Source organism: Sander lucioperca, chromosome 3 (genome assembly GCF_008315115.2).
Source record: "Sander lucioperca isolate FBNREF2018 chromosome 3, SLUC_FBN_1.2, whole genome shotgun sequence".
Taxonomy (NCBI): Eukaryota; Metazoa; Chordata; class Actinopteri; order Perciformes; family Percidae; genus Sander; species Sander lucioperca.
In genome coordinates, this window is record NC_050175.1 from 41,886,232 (window position 1) to 41,910,213 (window position 23,982).

At 40.0% G+C, this 23,982-nt stretch overlaps 1 protein-coding gene across 6 annotated transcripts in view; it reads right to left on the reverse strand.

The window, feature by feature from the left end:
- The window catches only part of gramd2aa (GRAM domain containing 2Aa), a 39,417-nt gene extending 18,203 nt beyond the window's left edge, over positions 1 to 21,214 (reverse strand). For 2 of the 6 annotated variants that reach the window (XR_004896970.1, XM_031290053.2), the window contains exons 1-3: positions 20,899 to 21,214; positions 9,050 to 9,154; positions 25 to 82 (exon numbers count right to left, since the gene is read on the reverse strand). Coding sequence is in view for 5 of the 6 variants with exons in the window: in XM_031290053.2 (XP_031145913.1) it covers positions 25 to 82; positions 9,050 to 9,154; positions 20,899 to 21,038 (303 nt within the window). In the remaining variant the exon portion in view is untranslated. Of the gene's footprint in view, positions 1 to 24; positions 83 to 9,049; positions 9,155 to 16,801; positions 17,145 to 20,898 lie in introns of those variants that run through there. The other 4 variants (XM_035999909.1, XM_031290054.2, XM_031290056.2 and 1 more) reach the window with 3 other exon arrangements.
- Positions 21,215 to 23,982: the final 2,768 nt, after the last annotated feature.

Here is a 23,982-nt window from a genome sequence, read left to right on the forward strand (position 1 = left end):
GATTCTAAGAGAGACCAGACTCACCGAGCCCCGGTAACATTTCTTCACATCTTCATAGGACAGGTCTTCAATCAGGTGAAACCTGTTAGTAAAGGAAAAATACACTTAGAAATAAAGTGACACTTCATCCGCCTGGCCTGGCCCACCTGCTTCTCTTCATAGTCGCCAGATTCATCTACCATATAATCAATAATATAATAAAAGTAGAGGGAGGCAGGCCAGTACAGCCCGATCCGGTTGGGGAGAGTTCTAGCCCGACCAGGCTCCTCTCCTTAACCTGTCTCTCTTAGTTATGCTGTTATAGTTCTAGACTGCCGGGGGACTTCCTTCCTTCCTTTGACACACTGAGCTGCTCTCTCCTCTCTCTTTCCATTTGTTTCCATTTGTGTGCATCCTTGTCCCAGAAATGCTTGTTACTAACCTAGCTCTGGGGAGTTTACTCCCTGGAGTCCTTATGTTTTTTTTTCGCCCAGCATGATTTCCTTGGATTAGGATGGCACCAAGATCTTGGTTGCAGCTGTCGCCGTGGTCCTGCTGCGTCCTGCTGAACCCTGCTGTGTCCTGCTATGCTCTGCTGTGCCACGCTACATCCTGTAACGCCCTGCAGTGCCCTGCTATGACATGAACTACTACGACTACCACTTGTAGTCACTGTTCCATTATCTTTTATTGTGACTATTATTGCCACTGTTCATCACATCCCCAACCGGCACCGTCAGACGCCTATACGCCTACCAAGAGCCTGGGTCATCGCCACTGTCGCACTAAATGCTTGCTCTTGGGGGAATTACGAGAATTGTTGGGGCTTTGTAAATTATAGAGTGTGGTCTAGACCTACTCTATCTGTAAAGTGTCTCGAGATAACTCTTGTTGTGATTTGATACTATAAATAAAATTGAACTGAATTGAATTGAATATGCATGTTTACCTCTCAATTATGATAACTCTACTGTACACAAAATAAACCATGTATTTTCAATGTACTGCAATGGATAAAAATATATACTAAATATAGCACATTTGAAGGCATATTAATGCATCATCTGGCCCGTGAGTGCGTGTGTGTGCGTGCGCGCGCGTGTGTGTGTGTGTGTGTATACACTGTATGTATTTTTGTATGTGTACATTGCATGAAAATCCCAGCTGGGTCAAAGCTACCACATGACGAGTTAATCATCAGTGTGTGCATAACTGCAGGGAGACGAAGGCTGTCACAAAACGTTGAATCAAAGATAAATATTGAGTTGTTTGAACACAAATAGTCACCATGCCAGGAGATTATCTTTTTTATAGTCAGAATACATTAACACACACACACACACACACACACACACACACACACACACACACACACACACACCCCACCACTGGCATTAAGCTTTCCTCAGGAGTAGTAGCAATGCAGCAGATGTCACAGCATGATACTCGTCATATCTCTTGCTAATGCAGACAGAACCACCCAGCAGATAAAATACAGTATAATCAGCCCTTTTAGGAAAATGTCATTGAAATGAACTGCTGTCCCAGTTAAGACGCTTTAAAGAAGAAGACATGGATGCAACAATAAATTCTGAAAGGCCTGCTGTTTTTGAGGGATTACTTTGCCGAAGGAGACTTCCCTTTCTTCCTGTATCTTTCTGTGAGTGCTAGGTGATTGACAGCGAGCAGAGCACGACGTTAACGCAATGCTGATATGAAAACACTCTGCTCAAGGAGATACTGATAAAACAGAAGCTCTGGCCAAACCAAATTGCAGCTTCATGTTTACTGTGAAGGATTATCTCACTCTGTGGAAGCCATTTTCATACAGTGCCACAGAGAAAGGCTTAAAATGAAGGGAGGAAAGTGAGCCTTGATATCTTCAACCCTCCAGAGTCCAACGGGAACAAGGGGAAGGACACAGGAAGACCGTTACATTTGCCAAACACATTGATTACTCCTCATCCTTAAGGCTTTTCTCTCATACAGTTTGAAAATACGAACAAGAATGTAAGCAGCCGAAGGTTATGTTAATAAATAAATAAAGGCCAGATACATCTTTTTTTTTTTATCATACTTATAATCACAGATGGACTGTAGAGGCTGTCTTCACACGAAAAACGCCCCTTTAGTCGTTTGTTCAAGCAGCAATTACGACTCATATTTACGTTTATAGAGGCGTTGCCCTCAGTTGCCTCCTGTATTTATTATGGGAGCAAAGCAGGAAGTAAGGTGATAAAGGCGAAGTCCCTCCCCTTCCGGTGGACCCCATGGGACCTTATTTCGGAAAAAATATTTATGGTAGTGAACGGGAAAAGACAAATCATTTTTTGATCCTGTTTGAATTGAGCTATGAATTACACATATGTTTGTCAATTTAAAAGATAATTATTCAAGTGAAGAAAGTCAAAGTTTGTCATAGGTTTGTCATAGTACCACTAAGTTTAGTTTGAAACCACTCAGTGAACTACATATCTTGCCTCACACAATTTACGTCACCTTGCTTGATGCTTTAGTGTTGACGAACTGACCGAAGAGCCGGTTAATTAACCCGGCTCGTGTCACTGAACCGGGAGAATCGAATGCCATACGTCAATGAACCGACTCACTCCTGTTTTTTTCTTTTACCTCATTCGTGCATAGACAGTTAAAGAAAGCATTTGTGCCGTTGTGTGTAGCTGGTATTGTTCTGCTACTGTGTGTGTAGTAATCTAGCTCATTAGCGCCTCCACTGGAGTGGTGGTGGTGGAATCAATCAGTAAATGAGCTACCTAGACCACGCAACCGGCAGCTCAAGTCTAATGTAACCAAGCGGTGTCTTGGTTCTCGGCAAGTTTGAGTTATTAACCAAGCCTTGTTTCTGGTGCATCTTAGATGATTGTGTTCATGGCAATTCACACATTATCGATGGGAAGTGCATCACATACAAATACACGTCATGTTATCTTGGTTGTTACGTTAAGTTAAATGTTAGAGAAGTGAATGTTGCTACATGGTAGGTAGGCTGTCACGAGAAGAGCGCGCACCAAGCTACTGAACGAGACCGTAAGGACCGTAACCGAGGGTACTGCATGAGTCTATATTCAAATGGCTGTCTAGGTTCTCGGCAAGTTTGAGTTATCAACCGATCCCAGAAGCCTTTATTTCTCGTGCATCTTAGATGATTGTGTACATAGAAATTCATAGGCTACATTATCGATGGATATCACATACAATCATACAAATACAAATACACGTAATGTTATCTTGGTAGTTATGTTAAGTTAAATGTTTGTTACATGGTAGGTAGGCTTTCATGAGGAGACCACGCACCAGGCTACTGAACAAGACCGTAGCTACTGAACAAGACCGTAACCGTGCCTAATGCATGAGTCTATGTAATCAAATGGGTGTCTAGGTTGTCGGCAAGTTTGACTTATCAACCGATCCCAGAAGCCTTTATGTCTCGTGCATTTTAGAATTGTGTTCATGGAAATTCATAGGCTACATTACCGAGGGGAAAGTATTATATCACCTACAAATACACATAATGTTATCTTGGTAGTTATGTTAAGTTAAATGTTAGAAGTGAATGTTGCTACATGGTAGTTGTCAGACTGTCAGGAGGAGACCACGCACCAGGCTACCGAATGTAACCGTGGCCAGTGCGTGTGAGTCTAGTGTCGGTCAGTATGAGTGTGTAAATAGTATGTCGAGACCGAATGTAACCGCAACCGCTCGAGTCTAATGTAATCAAGTGGTGTCTTGGTTCCTGGCGGGGGAAATAAATGTGCGATCACCCCCCCCCCGCCACCGAGGGCACGCGAACCGGTGTCCGAATCTATTAACTCGGTAGACCAACCACCGACCGTCTGGTTGAACCGACTTGCGTAAAAGAGTCGGTTGTCCCATCACTATGATGCTTGGCTTGTTCGCTAGCTAGCTAGCTTAGCTATGTTCCACAACACATGTAACGTTATCTACCATATGTGTTTTATCATGAAAAGTTGTATTAGCCGAGAAGCGAAAGCTCAAGTAAGATCTGTTGCTTGTTTGAGTAATGTTACATCCCAGTACAAAACACACATATAAACACCCGTAGAAATAAACCATTTTATTCCTATGATCGCACCCGGTACACGTGTCGACATCGACACGAGCGTACTGCACAGGCGTCAACACTTAGGCTTTATTTTGACCTCACTTGTTCCTCCAGAATAATGTTTCATATCTCTCAACATGGCTGCACTATGATTCAGCAGGGAATTTATAACATCATACCATAACAGCACATTTGTATTCTCCTTGAATAGTGTCCTTAACTGTATACAGCACGGTGCCATTATGCTAAAATACCCCTTACTGTTGCCTTAATAGCAGCAGGACTGTCCTTGTCCCTGCTCTGATGAGAGACTCTCCTCTGGGTAAGAAGATAGCGTAACCTCTGTCCCCAAACAACCCTCCCTGACTCTGCTGCCTCTTTCCATGTCGCTGACTGTGCCTCTCGTGGTGAAGCACAGTGGAGATGAGAGAGGTAAACTCTGCACCACCGAGGGTGTCTGTCATGATGACACTGAGATAATGATGTCATGGAAATGCTAATTTCCATGTCTGAGTGCACAGCAAAATGACCAATGCAAACTCAAATCTGAGATGTAAAAAAAAAATAAAATCAACACATTAAGTATTTTACTAACTACTTAGGAAGAGTGGAAAATCATTGTCATCATCATCAGAAATTGTATTAGTTGTCAGTCGTCATGGTGATGAATCTGTTGTCATGCAAGCTCAGTTGTCGTTGTGATATAATCCCTATAACCTTTAGGACTTCTTGTCTGTTTTCATGGTGATGAATTTGTTGTCATGCAAGCTCAGTCGTCGTTGTGATTTAGGTATTGCACAGACATGTTTTGTTATTGTGTCCACCCACTGTGTGTGCACACAGTACAATGAAATACTGGATGCTTCATTGTGTTTAGGTGTAATATGACTCTATTTATCTTCAAGCATTAGGTCATTCATTGTTATGTCTCTATTATTACTCTACTATCATTTCTCCTTCATATAGAGACTCAGAGGATGAATTAGAGACAGAGATCCACAACACATGCTGGACAAAGACCAAAGCAGGGTTAAAGTGTCAGAGAGCAGAGGGAGTAGACCGATGCTATATCTGCCTGCTCCTGCTGTGTGTGTGTGTGTGTGTGTGTGTGTCCAGTATACTTGTGGGGTCCCAACAGCTTTGTGGGGCCAAAATGTTGGACCCCACTAGTTTAAAGGGCTGTTTGAGGGTTAAGACTTGGTTGTAGGATTAGGGATAGAATTAGGTTATGATTAGGGTGAGGGTAAGGGTTAAGGTTAGGGTAAGGGGATAGGGAATGCATTATGTCAATGACGGGTCCCCACAAAGATAGTGCCACAAACCTGTGTGTGTGTGTGTGTGTGTGTGTGTGTGTGTGTGTGTGTGTGTGTGTGTGTGTGCGTGTGTGCGTGTGTGCGTGCGTGCATGCGTGTGTGCTTGTGTAAGAGCAGGATTAAGGCTGTTGTTTACAGCGAGCAGTACAGCTGTAACAGCGCTGCCTCCTCTCAGGCTGGATCTACTGGACACCTTACAGAAACTTAAAGTGATGCATCACTCACTTTACATTATATTTTATCGGTATGATTGCATGTGACAAAAGAAAATAGATTGATTGAGCTTCAAAACAGCAGTGACAAAATCCACAACGCACCAATCCAAGACCCCAAAAATGGTAAAATAGTCTCTTGTGAAAAGTTAAATTATTTTTTATGTTACTTTAACTGTTTCACATTTAATATATTTTGTTTTTCCACTAGAACATCATATTGCGAGGTATGTGCTTACAAAATGTACATGTGCTGTGCATTAAATATTGTCCAAAATACATGAGATGTATACCTTTAAATGAGAAAATTCACATGACTTTAGAAAACAGGATATCTTATAAGCATATAACCAAACTACATTACAGCAGGTCATTACCACCTTTCTAACATTTAATTATTTTATGCAGCTTGTCCTAGCTGTGCAAATTCAACTTTTACCTCATTAAAACCACCCTCCTAGACGAGACATTATCTTGTGACCAGGTTACATACAATAGTGCATGTGTGCTGCTCTTCCTGCCTGCTGGTTGCTGCCTAAATATAGGCTCCACAGCGGCTCTGCACTCCCAGGTGGAGAGAAGAGAGTGATTATTAAAAAACACGGCCAGCTCTGTGGGGACTAACCGGCTCTACAGTCCTCCCTCTCCATCTGTCTCTAGCTTTGACACAAGATCCAAGTCTTAATCAATACTGCTAGTACATCTAGATGCTATAGGTTAGTGTAAGAAGAATATTGCTACAGGCAATTTCCATCACAGTGTTATGTAGGAGAGCTGTGAATGTGGTGTGTCGAGGTAAAGCTTTTTTTTTTTTTTTATTATAAGGGTATAAACAAGGTCATGCTGGGATGAAGTTGGGAAATGATGGACAGTTGTCCATACATCTTATTTTTACAGTCTATGCCATAGATACAAGATATAGATACAATTATAGTTATATATTTTGGACATTATTCAGAGGGTTTGAAATGAATTCACAGGCCCAGGAGGAACCATCGACTTCTCCAGCTGAAGTAAAAACATGAAAATCACAGCAGCAGCAGCAGCAAAGTAAGCTGGTTTTCCAGGTGCCAGGAGGCTCAGTGGACGGTGGATCACATTGTGTACCTGAAGTAAACCTGTCTGAGTCCTGCACATAAGCTATAAGGAATAATGACATATACATTGATCTCAACCATCATTTCAGAAGCTGTAGTTGGAAATGAAACTAAACTTGTCTATCAGCTTATACCCGTGCGAGCAAAGCAAAATGTTGCAAGTGTGTTTGCGTGTGTGTGTGTGTGTGTGTGTGTGTGTGTGTGTGTGTGTGTGTGTGTGTGTGTGTGTACGCACCATGTCAGTGTATCTCATTGCCCTCGGCTGCGAGACTGAATAGTAAAACTAATTACAAGCTCAAAGAATCCTAAATTGAATCTTAAATTAGAAAGCGAACACCTCCCATCGGTGGCCGGTGTAGGAGTGGACTCCCAGTCAATAATGTAGCTTGAGGAGAAGAAATTGGAACTGAGAGAAGTGACTCACTACGAGACTTCAAAAGCATCTTCGAGAAAAGATAGGAATAATGTGAGAAGTAATGGAACTTTCAAATAGTCTCCTGAGTTTAAAATCAAAGTATCTGATTCATAGATCAGAGTGCTCATTTGAAACAAGACTTTTCTTTAAAGCAGTTCATACAGATGGGAAAAATTAAGTCAGTCAATTATCACATCAATGTCAGCTGATGTTTTGATCGCACAGCAAACCGACACACACTGAGTGAGCACCTGTAGCTTAATCTCTAAGGAAACCATACAATGTTTATGTTATCTTATCTTTGATCAAAGCATTATCCAAGACAAGTGTTTCATAATACTGATAATTCTGATAATTTCCTAATTGGTGACTCATAAACAGTAAGTGCAACCCAAACATTGTTAGTGAGGAAATTACGGTAAATTCTAGTGTGCACTTAGGTTATGTTGCATGAGGTGTTTGGAGGATCTTGATGGATAGTTTAAAGATTTTCCATTTTTAGGAAATGGAACAAGAAAAGGCCACATGTCCTAGGACACTTTGTGTGTTTATTTTTTTATTTTAAAATTTCTTATAAAATCACTGAAAAAAACCTTAACTGTGCAATAATTTGGATTCTTTTGAACTTTAGAAAGATATGTTTAAGAAAAATCTCCTGCAAACATTACCCTGGGTATTTAATAGCAATGATTTACAAATACTCATACTATACTTCAAATCATAGAGAATAGTTTCAAATTCAACAATATTGTATTGCTATCCTGTGTGAATCACGTATTGTTTATGTTAGTCTTTAAAAGTGCATCCAATAAGAATGTGTATATGAATGATGAATCAAATGTGAAAGGGGTAGCTTGATGTGACAGACCCACAGTAAACTATCAGCTATCTCTAGATTTTTAGCCTCTTCTAGTTTTACAACACATTTATGTATATATTTATGCTTGAGTCTAAGCTACTCACAATAACATCCATAGGAAGCCGTTTCTAATAAACCCACTGTATGCTACCTGCCCAGCACCAAGTGGCAAGCTGGTGAACATAATGGAGCATCAGACAGTCAAAGAGCTAAATGCTAAATGTAAGTTGGTGGAGACCAAAACAGAACTGAAAGGTGAGTGAATATGAGATCAGTTTGCCAAAGTGGGACATGATACAAAATGAATATTAATATTGCTTTGTGTGTCCTGGATGTCTAAATAGTTGTAATAATATTGTTAGCTTACTCCTCAGCCATAACAACATTATAAGCCAGTGATATGTGCTGGTTGTCAGCTTGTTTTGATCAATTAATGCAGCTTTAAACATTTATGTAAACAAATATTTACAATCTGTAATAATGCATGCGGCAACAGAGCAGCGTTGAGGTGAGTTAGGCGCTGGGAGTGGATAAAAGATTCACACACTGCTTTCTGAGTGCTGCAAGTTTAAGACTGACAAGTGCATAAAGTCCCTCCCATTCACTGAGTCTACTAACACACACCATGCTTCAGAGCTAAATCTCATCCCGGAACAGATTCCCCAGGATTACAATGCTCCTGCCTCGAATCCTTCTTATATAACACACACATTCTGTCTGCACACACACCATTGACATTGTGCATATGAATACTTGCACAAAAGATATGTTTAAATTGATTAAAACATTTAGTATAACTACAGCAATTTACATTATCTAAACACATATATCTTCTCTCCAGGCCTTTGGAGGGGAAAAAGAAAAAAATGTCCTTTGTAAATCTCCATGTGCAGTCTCTTTGTGTACATGTATGTGCATGTTTGACCATTGTTTGACATCAAATACAGCTGAAATAAAAGCACAAAATTAGTGCTGTGAAAATAAATCTCCTGGGGATGTAACCCATGACCATGCACAGGATACAGATGGTGTGTGTGGGGAAAAATACACCAAGTGTTGCAGAGCTGCGTGTGTGTGTGTGTGTGTGTTTTGCCTGAAGTGGCCGTGTGTGTCGTCGTCCTTGGAGTGGTCCAGGTCCTGTGTTGAGAGCAGGCCCGTTTCTTCGCTCTGCTCCGGCTGATCAGTCATGCTCCTGGCCCTAAGTACACAAACACACAGCTCTGTGTTAACAGCAGGCACCTCTCCGCTGGAACCTCATGTACACTTGTAAAAAAATGATGTTTGTTTTTACCTCCAAGTTTGGCTTCAAAGAGAGCTCTCTTACCCAAAAAAGTTTATGGGGCAAACAAGTGGACTCTGTCTTCAAAATCAACAGAGCTGTGATGCAATTTTCAAAGTCAGATTGTGCTGGTTTACACTCAATTAATAATCTCGACTCAGCTAAATAAAGCTGTGTTCTTGGGATTGTGTAAATGGGGCCAGTGTCTGCTCTCACCCAGATGTCTACAAACAAAAGAGCACCTCAGAGGTTGTGCAGATGGCTGACCTGATGTGCTGCTGCGAGCTGACTCAAACATTTTTTTAAAATACACTTTGAAACTTTTTAGCAACGAATGTCTCTTGAAATGAACTATTACTGAAGCCAACAGAAGAAGAAGAAACTAAGGATTTGACCATAAAGGTGAGATGTCTTTAAACAAAGATTAACATTTCTTCCTATGGGTAGTGATTAACAATAAGTAGAACAAAGTATGAACACACACTAACATGAAAACACTAATACCCCTTTCATGCCGAGGGCTCAACCAGGGTTGATTTTGTGTTTAAAAGATAAGACAAAGCACTTATTAACCTTCTCTTCCTTCTATACAAACTTATAAAAGCAACTGGAGAAGTAAATTCCCACCAACACCAAAGAGATCCACAAATAATACTTTTTTTCAGGTAGCCAACATGACACATTCACAGAGTCCTTCCTGGTTAAAACTAAAGGAGATCAACTGAATATGATGCGAAATATCAAGGAGGTGCCACTCAATAAAAGTCCGTAACAAATAAATAAATAGGTGAATAACACAATCAGTCCAACTGACCACCTGCTGCTTCACCATGATCAGCCCAGAACCTTGTAAACACAACACTATCCGAATGTGACAAAAGAGCAGCACTCTTCTGCAAACTGAACTCTTCTGCATTTGAGTGTAAACCAGCACCTGAGGTACTTGGTATTAGAGCTGTCAATCTTCGTCTTTCATTAGTTTTTTTTTTTAAATATATTTAATAATATTTGAATATTTAATGCTCAAATGCAGCCTGTTATTAATATGTACTACACGACTCAGGCTTATGCATTGTCAATGCCACTATAAGCATGTGGTTGTTGTTACACGTTCTGTCCACTAGAAGGACTTTAGCCTGGCCTTGAAGGGGACCTACGTCACAGCACATTGCATTTCCGACACGCCGCTCTCTGTTTACTATAATTTTCCACCACTAGCACACAGCGACAAACACAAATCAACAGAGAACTCTGTAATTAAACATTATCTAACAAGTGTAGTCTGTTGTAAAGGCTAACGGTGCTCGGTTAGCACAATGACATCATGTGAGAAAGCACAGCCGAAACAATATGTCATAAACTAAGTAACAAAAGTGTTAGCCACGATGCTAACGGCATTGATAACTAAGCCAAAAGGTGCTGCCACTACTATTTTAGAGATGTATAAGCAACCTGTTTCTTGCAGATTGTAACGTTACTGAGAATACAGATATTAGAAGGTTTATTGTCGAAGCTAACTCTGACAGCTGTAGGGCAGCTAACATTAACTTTAGCTAGCTGTCTCCATGAAGCTCCTAAGCTCCTATAACTCGCGACGCAGTTAGGAAACAAGAACAAGCTAACTAATGATAACATAAGCATTTTGGCTTGGTGGATGTCGATTTTAAAGTCACGTTAAAACTATTTCCATTCCTTCTTCCGATTTCTAGCCGCAGCCTGTCACTAATGTTACGTGCGCCGTGATGTTAAGACCTCACAATGCCTTGTGTTTCCCGCTAACGTATTGTTCATCAGACGTGACATGACAAACACATTTCATTTTTACATGCGGATAGGCCAAGGTGAGAAAAGGGAGATTAGCTAACGTTAGCCAACATATTTATAAAAAAATCACATTCTAATAATAATTTCAGCATTCGAATAGTATTGATTTTTTTACTATTCGAATTATATTCATATTTTGGAATTCGTTCCAACAGCCCTAATTGGTATTGCTCCCAGGTTGTGACCCAGGTCGTATCTGAATCGTCATGACCAGGGATCAACCCTTGTTGACTGGCTTGGTTTGAGTTGACAAAAGAAGGGTTGAGCATGGGTCAGATAACCCTGGGCAGTAACAGAGGTATAAGGTACAATTCCACTGACACTTTGAGGGAACCAAATCACAGCTTCATGTTTACTGTGATGGATTTATGAGGCTCAGGTTATTTAAAGGGCTTAAGTTGTTCTGCATACTTTGAAATGGACGGCAGCAAATGGCTTGAGTGAAAACAAGCCTTGTAGTCTCCATCTGCAACGAGACCACAAAAGCAATGGAAATTTGGATCACTCGACTAGACTAAATAACCTTTTTTTATCTGACGTACCCCCACAGTCCCATGGGTGGAGCTCAAGTAGCCCTTAACACCACCCATCATGTATTCCACTAAAGCTTGGGCAGGCTGTATTCTGGAAAAGGCCAAAACAAACGCCAGGATTTGAAAATAAACTTCTGGAGCGAGTGCTACTTTCATTGGAAAAGAGTTGGCAATATAGCAGTTTTCGTTGCAAACTTGTGGGCCTGTTAAGCCATTTGAGATGACATGCTGTGATTCAAGTTCATGTTTATGAATAAAACAGGTGTCAATACCGGAAAAGCATTTCAGAGATGGAGAGAAACTGTTGCTAATAGTTTAGCCTTCTGCTAACCGCATCCATGAGCTTTCACCACAGCCGTGAACCTTTGGCTACGGTTAGCAGAAGGCTAAACTATTGGAGAGATGGAGAGAAAATGTTCATTATTTTTATCTATTAATGTTCACTATTCATTACTTTTAGCTAACTACTCTGTTCACTTGATAACTATTTTTCACACGCTCTCGTTACAAAACATGGTGTTTATGTTTAACAACTGTCTCATATTGATGTATGTAGCCTACTCTGTACTCTGGTAGCTTACTAGTTATTGTAAATACACCAAAATCAGCATCATACCAATGTGTAATCCCATGTTGCTATTTATTGTCTTCCTGAACACAAATATGTAGATATTTTTTTAATCAAATCCTAATTTATTTTTAGTAGTGCAATCTTCCAGGTACCCCCTGGAAACTACAGTAGTACCCCCTTGGGGTACGTACGCACCCATGGTTGGGAATCACTGATCTAGATGATAACTAAGAAGATAAAAGCTGGTATTATCCTTTAAATGCTTTGCAGTTTTGTCATAAAACAGCACAAAACCTTTAAACAATCTATTATTTTTCTTCCTCTCATCTGCACATCAACACTCGGCTGGCCGCGCCCGTGCCATATTTTCCTCTGGGAGAGGGGGAGTCGTTAGCACCTGCCTTTGTATAATTAAAGGTGCTGATGGAAATAGGCTCCTGCATGCAGTTTCCAGTGCATTATCTCTAATTGGCCAGAAGCTTAACGTCAGCCACTGACCTGTTCAAACAACAAGGGCTTCCTGGTCCTAGAGGTTTTACATCTGACTGGTAATCTGTGATGGTTGAATGAGAGGTGAAGGGCCCGTTGTAAGAGATAAGGAAAGGGTTTGTGGGGTCTATTCAATTTAAGCCTGAGGTTAAGGGATTCAGGAGGGGTATCTGATCCCAGATGTGGGCCTTAAGGGCAAAACAGAGCCGTGTGGTGTTGTTTCAGTTCACTTAGAAACGATGTTCAAAGGGGATGCTTGTTCTACTTGTTACTACTTGTTGGGCTCAGCTATTCTTTACAAAGAAATGGTCTTTTAGTAAGGTTCCCCAAATCAGTAGCTAAGGGCATTGAGAATATTTAGGCAAAGACTTTTCTAAGAAGATGCCAATTTGCACAAAATCATTAAGAGGCATTCTTACATATTTTAACAAAATAATTCCGTAAAGCTGGTCATCTGTTTCAAATTAAAACATCCTTAACAACAGGAAATGTTGTTGAACTAAGTGGGTTGGATTTACTTTGTAAACTGTTATTCTTGAGTATTAAATCAACAATTTCTGAAGTGAAATCTGAAGCCTTAACACCTTTTTACTCAAGTCCTTGTTACACATGGGAACTGACACTAGCATTGCATGTTTCAGAGCATAGATATATAACTGCAAGTCACATACTGTACTTTTACATAACTGCTGCCCATTTTGAGATGAATTTCCTGTCTCCCAGACAGCTATTAATTCATTTTCATATGAAAGCCAGCGTGCAGACATGTGAAACTTGGACAGTTAGTTAGTAGTTAGTCACCTTATATTTAGTTTAGGTGGAGAGAAAAAAGACCTTATGACTTTATGACAGCTGAGAATGTTTTGACACCACCCACTGTGTCTGACGGCACAGCAAACAGACTTTGGATGGCTATTTAGTGTCCCCATTCACAAAATGTTTGCTTGCAGTCTAAAAAACCTTATGAAACACATACCAGCACTGAACACACAGTTACTGACACAAATTGTTTAAATTTTTGTTTCAGTCTTTGGTCTTATGTGTCTGTGCAGGTTTCTGGGAAGTGGAATTAAACGAATGATCTAAAATAAAGAATAAATGTTGTCGCAGCTTCACCATAACGTGTGATTTCCTCTGTCAATATTAGTGTCTGCTTGTCTGCCATTTGAGTTTCACTGCTGGACAGGAGAGCAAGTCAGAATATACCAGACGGACAAGGTAAATAAGCAGTAAACTGCTTGTTAATGCAATGCATCTGCAAAACAAAAACTAAAATAAACAGGCAGCAGCCTGATGACCTCCCTCACAGTATTACTGGACAAACAATGTCATTTGCAGCAGGTCGACCCTATTTGATACAGAATCAGTTAACTTAGCAAACTGTTGAATTTGATCTGAATGTTACAAATGTAACCGTGGTTCTCTGAGGGTAGAGATCAGATCCAACCTTATGGCCAGACCTAAACATCAGTACTGGATGATTCTGCAAAACCCTGGATTACATTCAGTGCTAATGTTTTTCAAACTCTTGCTAGTTAGACAGTCCTAATAAAATAGAGAATGGCAGGTTAGCTACACATAATCCATTCCGATCATTTAGAAAACCAGGGTGAAAAGAATCTTTTATTTTGCCCTATGATGGGATCTACATCATACTGCAATACATTCATTTGGCAGACACTTTTGTCCAAAGCAATATGTGTTGGTGTTTGTTTGATTTTAGAAAATGAGGCATCAGTAATTGGTAGCATAGGGTGTCTAAGTGTAATCTGAAAAAGCAAAGGTTAAAATGAGCTGCTGGGCCAGTGGTAAACCCAGATTCCTCAGTATCTGTTTCCTTTTTACCTTGTTTTTGAGATAGTAGGCTGCATGGCAACAAGTTTGCTGTGTGGTAATTCCATCACTCACATATGAAGGTTAGAGATTGAAGGTTACTAGATTTTGACACATGATCCACCTTAAAGTCAGGATCTAAACACAAGGTATTAAAGGCTCCTATCATGTCAGTTAATGTTGTGCTTAGTGGTGCATATCCCCATATTCCTAGACACTTTAGACAATTAATCAAATGACCACAAACCAATTGCCACAAAAATTAACCTTGAGTTTTTGAGAGCCCTGGGGCTTGTAGGATGGCCAGCTGATACAGGGAGCTACTGTAGCAGTGGAGTGGTGAGGAAAAAACTTACAGACTTACTCTAAATAAACAGGAATGTTACTTAATCTGTTTTTCAGCAGCAGGACCAGCTCATCTAAACATTCCTAACATGCTTCGGACGCAGGTTTTATATTAGCCTTATAGAAACACTGCCTTTTCTCCAAGGCAATACACACATGTATTTATGACACACCATGTAGGTACTGTCATTGTTTTACACAACAAACAAGTAAACAATAACTTTACATTAGAACATGGATGTCAGTATGTGTTAAAATACAAATTAACTGTCCTAATCGCCCTTCAAATCTCCCTCCTGCTCTTTTGCTGGATCTTTTTAACATGAATGTTAATTGAAAGGCCTTCACCTCTCCGCCTCTCTGCCTCTCCTCCATGTCCTTTTTTTGGTGCTGTCACAAGACATCCTCCAATCCAATAAACTTTAATCTTGTTAGGGTTGCTAGCCACTGGGATTGTTGCTTAAGAATCACTACACTCTCTCTGCCTCTGGTCGCCCATTTCCCTGTAGCTCTGTGCCAATAAGTTGTTGTCAGCCAATGGCTTTTCCAAGATTTGCCAAGTACTGTAGGGGTGTTTCTAGGATTTGAGGACATTTGGGGCTTAGCAAGGACCTCTGTCACAGGAGATAAGATCCGGGGGATCCTTCCCTGTCACTTATTTTTGATAAACAAAATGGCGTGGTAGCAGGGGCTGCCAGTAGACAATAACCATATAATTTTGGTACATGTAACCTATGTAGGATATTACTACAGGCATTCCTGTAATCTTACGTTGCAACCAGGGTACAAAATTAGCACCATCTACCAGCCAACCAGGAACTTTTGCTGGTTAAATATGGAAGTGGCAGGTAGATTTGCTTAATTTCACTTCACATTATAGTTATAGTTATTGTTCTTGGTATGGACGGCCCTTAAGACTTACATACAGCGTGCATTGAAAATAAAGAGATACAAAATAAATGCAAATAGGGAAAAGATGACTATGTTTAAGACTTTTTACCAGAGCTATCACATCACGTGGCATCATTATGATTGCCAGTTGTCCCTGGCAATCTTTTTTTTTTAAACTTAGTGTAGTACATTAGCTTAATTTGGTCTGGACATAGTCTATGAAACTGCAACAGAAGCAGAGGCTTTGGACTCTGCACTGCTTGAGACCTCCTGAAATAACCTCCCCATTGTGCAAGCCCCTCAAAACAGCCTTTGATGACAGAAGTGTGTTTTTAAGACGGCATAAGGCTCCAAATGTTCTTTTTACTTAAGACTGTATGGAGTAGGCCCACATAATAACTGTTTAGCGTGAAGGGAATTTAATGGAGGATTAGTTTTGTAAAAAGCCAATTTCAAGTGTTTATGTTGTCTCATTAAGAGACCAAACTAAAAGTAATTAGTAACAAAAGTAACAAAAAGTAACCTATAACACTTTTAGGTTAAGTGACATTACAGACTGATATAGGCCTAGTTTAAACTTACTGTCAAAAAGCAATACTGGACCAAATTCATCACATTTAACTTACATTTTCTACGTTAAACGACAACTTTAAATAGCCTATGACTCATACACATTTTATTTCTGAAATGTATATGCACTATAGCATTTTGCTTTTTGAATAAAGTGCCTTTTATTATCAAAAGCAGAAACGCTTGTCAAACTTGTCAAGAGAAGCCAGGTTAAAATGCGGAACAGAAGCGATTTTTCAGAATAAAAGCGGGAAATGGTTAAATACAGTCTATAGGGCATATAATAATATATGATGACTAATGTAAGTAGTCATAATCACGAAATCATAATGAAATGGTTAACAGGAGAAATTGCACACTTCTGGAAGGTAAAATGAATAAAATATCAAATATCCTACTATACAGCATTCACTGCGTTTATGACAGTATTTCAGTATCAACCCAAATCATGCTAACATCGCCTATCATCCAGCTATTGGTAACTTGTGCTTTTATTTTTGAAATATTTACCGGAAGACCCACTCTTCCGCTCGCTAGCTTAACGTCGCATAACGGCTCCTACCTGTAGCTTCACAAGCCACTGCGACCTTTTCCGCCGTGTTGTTGCCGTGTAGCTCCACGAAACTCCTCCGGTCCGTTCTCCATTTATCGGTCAAATCATGTAATGTTCTTTATCCATAAAAATGACGTAAGAACTCCAATTTGGGCACAAAAACCCCCTTGAAATATAAAGCCGAGAGTTGAGTCGCGTTGAGTCGCGGAGCTGTGACCTCTCAGAATTGTGTCCTGTGTGAGGTGGGTTGAGCTTACCTACAGCCAGTGTGGGCTGGTAGCACTGCCAGGGGATTAAACGGCGGCTATTTTCTTCCCACAGACGCCTAGAATAATTTAACGACTTCTCATTAAATACATCTGCGAGACTAACAGAAAAATGGCTGCAAGGGCGTCTGTAGTTTGATTCTTTTTTAGTGAAGTCCTAAGGGAAACTATTCTCCCATTAGGACTTGTTTTACAATAGTATTAACAGTGATGGAAGAAGTACTCAGATCTGTTAAAGGGACAGTTAACCCAGAATCAATTGTTCCTCTTATACCTGTAACGTTAGTGCTATAGTGTTTGTGTAGTGGTTTGGTGTGGTTTAATGTAAAAAAACAACTAAGTATCAAATAAATGTAGTGGAGTAAAAGTACATTTTACTCTGAAATGTGGAGGAGTAGAAGTAAAAAGTAGCATAAGATGGAAATACTCAAAGTATGTCAAAAACTTAAATATAGTAGTTGAATAAATTTACTTAATTACATTCGACCACTGAGCAAAAGTACTCATTTCAGAATAATTTATATCATATTATTATTGGTTTATAATTATTGATGCATTAATGTGTAAGGGTAGGGCTACTTTCAATTACTTTCTATACTGCTGGGTAGCTTGTGAATTCCCCCGCAGGGTTCAATAAAGTCTTATTTTATCTTAACTAATAATAATTTGTTGATTAATTAGTATTATTAATCTGAGTCTGCAAAGTACCTAGTAACTAAAGTGTAAACTGTAATTTCAATTTAGTGACGTTAAAAGTAGAAGGAGAAGGACAAGTAAAGTAGCAGAAAATGGAAATACTCAAGTACCTCAAAACTGCACTTAAATAGCCTACATGAGTAAACATGTTACATTCCACCACTGGTGGTATGTATCCATCTTTTTTTCAACAGGTCATATACACTTCTAGTCTGGGAATTTGTGAATTATTTATCTCTAAAAGTGTATACAAATAAGAACTTAAAGGTACAATATGTAACATTTCTGCATAAAAATGTCTAAAAACGACCATACCTATGTTATATATATTTTTTCAGTTGTGTACTTACACTATCCCAAATGTTTCCACCAAATGTCAAACCCAGAGAAATCTGTTATTTTATTTCTGACACGGAACGTTTCCTTTAGTCGCCTGTCAGTGGCGTTACGTCATATAACCTTTCACCCTCTAATTACTCGTAACTTCCGTCAAAACACTGGCACCCAGATGATACGTTTGAGAGTACAATGTCACAGAAAAAAATACTCGTAACCATAATACTGCTTTTTCTGCCACAAGGCATCATTTTGTGATAAATTACATGCCACTTTGCAACACAGTAATACAGCAGAGATCTTATTTATTGATACATATCAATATCGATCCAGCGTAACGTTACTACAATGTGCTGGTTGACAAGTAGCTAACGTTAATGCTAATGCTTGGTGGATAACATTATAGGGTTACAACATTGTTCAACACGCTCATAAAGTTATTAGTAGTATGATTGTTTTGACCACGGATAAAAGCTGCACTGGGCTAACCTACGAATGAGTTCACCAGTAACGTTAGACGACTAATCTAATGCTAATTTAACCAGCTAGCACACGCCGGTCTGTCTGCCTCACTCCCCTGGCGCAAAGAGACTTCATTCGGAATGAGAGCTGACAACAGCCCCGGGACATGTAGCAATAGCTAGTTACCGTTAGCCCCCAGCCAGCTAGCAGCCAAACACTACCATTACAGCAATCCGTACCGGGCCAGCACTTAACTCCAGTGCCGGGTACTAACAACGTTAACGGCAATTTAATGAAGCGTTGGAAAACAGTCACAACAGCAGCTATCCATAACATTAGCTACGTCTCCGTTAGCGCTACCGGTGTTCGTGCCGAAAATCTCCTCCCTGCTGTATTTCTCCCCCCTTCGTGTTTAGCTGTCTTTACAGTTAGCTAAATCGACCCGACAAAAGGTGAGTTAAGCACCAAAATGAATAGTTAAGATTACAGAAAGGTGAAGGGGGAGATCATTGTTCACAACAATGTTCTACTACTGCACAACAGCCATCGAACGTCCTCGCCGTCCCGGAGTTTCCCCTGGCAATCCCCACCCACACCCGTCTCTCAGCCTCGTTGAGTAGCTAGCTAGCGTTACAACAAACCCCGTCCGCCCGTAGTTGAAACCATCCAAAAGGTGAAATTGACATGTGAAATATATTCTGATAGTGTGGTTTTAGCTGTTGGCTAATGTTAGCTTGCTGGCTCACTAGCTAACTGGTCAGCTACCAATACAGATAAAATCAAGAAAAACATAATTATGTTGGGGGAAATGCAGCTATTTTATTAGAAGACACGATTAAATGTTACTAAACGTAACGTGAATAAACTTGAATGCATTCTAACCATAGACTGTATATTATTAATAATATACAATCTATGATTCTAACCAGCGATGGTGTTTAACAATAAAAACTACAACTCCCACAATTCCATGCAACTTCCCAACGTCACCAAAAGTCTGTGTTTACAATCCATTGTTTTGATTGAGCCACTTTCCAACCAGTCATTTTAAAGAGGGTTCCGGCTCTCGAGTTAAACAACAGAAGCACTTTTCAAGTAGGTTGAAAGTTATACTCAGGACGAGTTTGTGTACATGCTGCTGGAAAAATATTCTGACCCCACCCTCACCCCCTTAAAGAGTATAAGCTGTTATGCGACTTAATTTCAATCCAAAATGTTACATACCTGTAAATTATATACTGTACTTTATAGTTTAGACACTTAGACACTGTTTTTAACATGTAAATATTATCACTGTCACATAAAAATCGAAATACGCTGTATACTGTACCAGCTCGAGTATATGTACTTACCAACCTGTTACATTAACCGTTCCATGTTTATTCCAGCACCCTTTGCACTCTGCACTATTGTCCTGTTTACAAATTTGAAATTTACTTGTGTTGTTGTTTTCTATTTCTATATATATATATATATTATGTTTATATATATATATATATAAATGTTTATATATATATAAATGTATATTTATAACTGTACATAGTAGTCAAATGTTAATGTTTTATTGTATGTTTATATTCATGGGTGGATCACGTCCAAACTGCAGGTGTAACAAACTGCAAAAATAATTATAATATGTAAAAGAGAAGAAGTCTGGAAAATCATGATCAAATATCCTGAACTGCTGACAAAGAAGAAAAGATGCAAATGCAGCTAGCTGGTATGCTTGCCCAAAATGACCAACCGTTGTAATGACTTACATCCCTTCTCTTTTTCATTTGTCATTCATCCTGAATGCATGTACCCATTTGATACTCGGAAGCAAAAACCCTCAAAATGCAAACTCGAACTGGACGTCCTAACTGCTAATGTAAAAAACAAACATAAGAAAATATCACTTCAGAGTAACATTACATCACATTCGTTTAGCTGTCTTCACAGTGAAATATCTACTTGTATATTTCATTCTTATATTGTAATTAATATATATTTTCATTTATTTCTTATTTTTTTAAATTTTAAGTGTTTTTCCGCAGAGATATACACTGAATGTAAAAAAAAACATATCATGAGGGACATTTCCGTAACGATAAAGTTACTTTTCCATTCACATCCCATGTAGCCCAGTTCAAAAATCCCTCTCATTCTCTCCATATTCTGCTCTGTGATTGGTTGAGATGGAAGAAGAGCCATTAACTAAGAATCCATTACTTTTACCTGGATTCACCTCAACAGTGTAACTCATGACAAGCATGCCAAACATTCAGTGTACTTTCTGTGTGGTGTTGACTGACCTGGCTCTGCTGGCTGCTATCCTCTGACCGCAGTTGCCATGAGGGTGGCGGAGGTGGGGGAGCTGGTAGTATCTGTCCTGGCCTGGGGCCTCGTCGGCGGGCAGGGCCTTAGGGCTGGCAGCGTAGATAGTGCATCCCATGAACACCTCCTGGAAGTCACCCTCAGTGTCCTACAGCAAGCGAAGAGGAGCCGTTCTCGAGGTATCCTTCCTCCGAGCGGCCTGTCCTGATGCCAGCCAGCTGCTCTGCGCAAAAGCCATTGGCTCAGCACATTGCTATCTTAACCCCTCCTTCCCTCTGAATCTCTCCTCCAGGCAGCCTTGTTCTCTCTCTCTCTGGCCCTCCTCCCTCTGCCGAGCTGAGAGCATCAGGGATAATCAGATTTCCCATTTACACTCAACAAAATCATCCCTAGCGTAATCGCTCCCTGTCACTGATGTTGCATTATGCTAATGCACACAGCGCACTGTCAGTGCAGGAGCATTAGGGGCAGTTAAAAATACCCTAACTGACTGATAGGAGTGAATGCCGCAGCAGATGCAGATACAGTTTCTACAGTGTGTATGTTAAAATTAACAGTTAGTTAAATACAACTAGGTTTTCAACTAATTTTTGTTGTTTCTATCTATCCAAAGATATTAAATTTAAAATTATATATAGAGCACTGAAAGATCCCCCCCCAGAAATGTTTCAAGACATAAAAATACTTTCCCCCCTCCACACACACACACATAGACACACACGGTTAAACTCTTATTTAAGGGTACCCCATGCCAAGATATACACTATGCTGCAGCAGCAAAGGAGCAGACTGCAAGCTAGTAAACAAGGATGTAAACAATGCCGGATTATGTTTCAGGATTAACATCTGAGAAATCGTACAAAGGTGCAGTGAAGCGTTTCCTGAACAGCATATGTATTAAATCAAATGGCCTATATTGTCTTAAACCAAACCGGCTCAGGTACAGGAATTTAGTCAGCCGTAAAACTCCCTAAAACAGGCTATTTGATTCAGCTGAGACCGACTGTGGCCACTTTAGAGACACTGCTCTCCTGTGGCCAAATGCCACAGTGCAATTTCCATATTCTAATGTGCATTTCTAGCACCATCATAGTCAATTTTAAATATTAATTAAAAAGCAATGTTGGACACTTACTTCCTGCGTTCTGGTGGCTTTAGACTAAAAACATTTAAATCAGTTTACATTACATGTCATTTAGCTGACGCTTTTATCCAAAGTGACTTACAGACTATATATGTCAGAAGTTGTACGGCTCTGGAGCTCTGGAGCAACTATGAGTTAAGTGTCCTGCTCAGAGACACGTTGGTTGATGTATTGCAGTGGGAATCGATCTCCCACACCAAAGGCACGAGTCACATCCACTGCGCCATCACCACCACCGGTTGAATGTCCACGTCTCACTCACAGATGAACCTGTGTGGCAAACTGTTAATTCTTAATTCAAACTCTTAATTTATATGTAAAGTAAAACCTTCTGTAAAGTGAAGTATTACTTTGAAGGTAACACCTGCACAAAGAAGTTGCAGCTGGCATCCTTTGACAGCATTATCTCGATTCCACAGCATCCACAGAGCAGAAGCCATTGAACAGTTCCCAGGACAGATTGTCTCATAAAAAGATTTATTTTTTTCCAGCCCAAATTTACAAAGGCAAGTTACAGAGTATTGTATAAAAAAGAACCATGGCAATGTACACTTTACACAAACTCCTGAAGGGAGGGAAAAAGGAGGTGAGGGGTGAAGCGTTCTGAATTTCTCACACAAAGAAAATGAAGACATTGTAAACATCCTTGCAAGCACCAGAACTGGTACTCTGGGGGGAGGGGGAGTAGGAAAGGGAGGAGGGGGGGGGGGTGTGTGACAGCAGGTGGGTCGGTAAAAGGACAGAACGAGCAAGTGTCTCTGTGTTTTCACAGAAGAATGTTCAACTAGGCACCAATTGAGACAACTGCTGGCCAATAAATATACTCTTCACCATGAAACAAATACAGTCTTGCAAAATACAAGAGCCAAGCACTTTCCAATATGTTGATAGCAAACATTACTTTTCTGGCTTTTCATACATTTCAGTATATATGATTTTTCACTGGGCTTTGCTTACTACTGAGATAACATTACTACTCTCAGAGAGAGAACAAATGCACTTGTCACAACCATTGTCTGATAAAACTATATGTACTGTATGCAGTCTGCTGGTACTAAAACCCACTGACTTTAATGACAACATCACAGCTGCCTAGATTACCCTTACAGATTAAGTACAAGTCAAACACCACCACATTCAGCTTTTTCATGTCAGCCATTCTTCTTCAAAATGCGCAAAAAAGTCAAAAGACAAACCCATCTTGCAAACTTCCGTGGGACAAGAAACTGGCAACTTATTTACTGGGAATGTCCGTGAACCTCAAAATGAATTGCTGCAGTTTCACAATCATGAGCAGTGTCTCAACAAACAGCTAACATCCAACTTCAGAGGGTATTAGATGTGAGATTAACTGGTGGACTTGATCACATACAGTATTTAATGAGAACAAAAAAAACAACAATGGGAACATTAAAAGTGTAAAAACCAGAATCAATACAAACTGAATGACATGGTCAATATTCTACTCTGATTAGAATGCATCAGAGGAACGTAAAGACCGTTCACAACCCGCAACAGCATGGTGTGGCGTAAATCCTTTAACAAGTCCCTATCCTGAGCCAATTTGTCATTTATGAATGAAACCACTACAACAGAACACCCAGCTCAGAGCAGAGAATGTGCTTTTCCCCCCCCCCCCACACCCATAAACAGAAGCCCTCTCAAAATCGATGCAAAGAGCATCTGGATAGAATTTCACTTACAACCCCTGAGGCACAAGAGAACTGTAATTTAAAGCCATGATGGTCCTCTGCTAGAACAGAACCATGTTGACTGTCGCTTTCTTTCTGTGGATTTAAAGTGAATTTACAGAGTGGTACCACCAGCTTGAGATCCAAAAGGCAAGCCTAGAGCAACATGCTTCTTCTCAGCTGAACTTTGAGCCCCCTTACTTCTGTCATATGTGCGTGATCAAGGT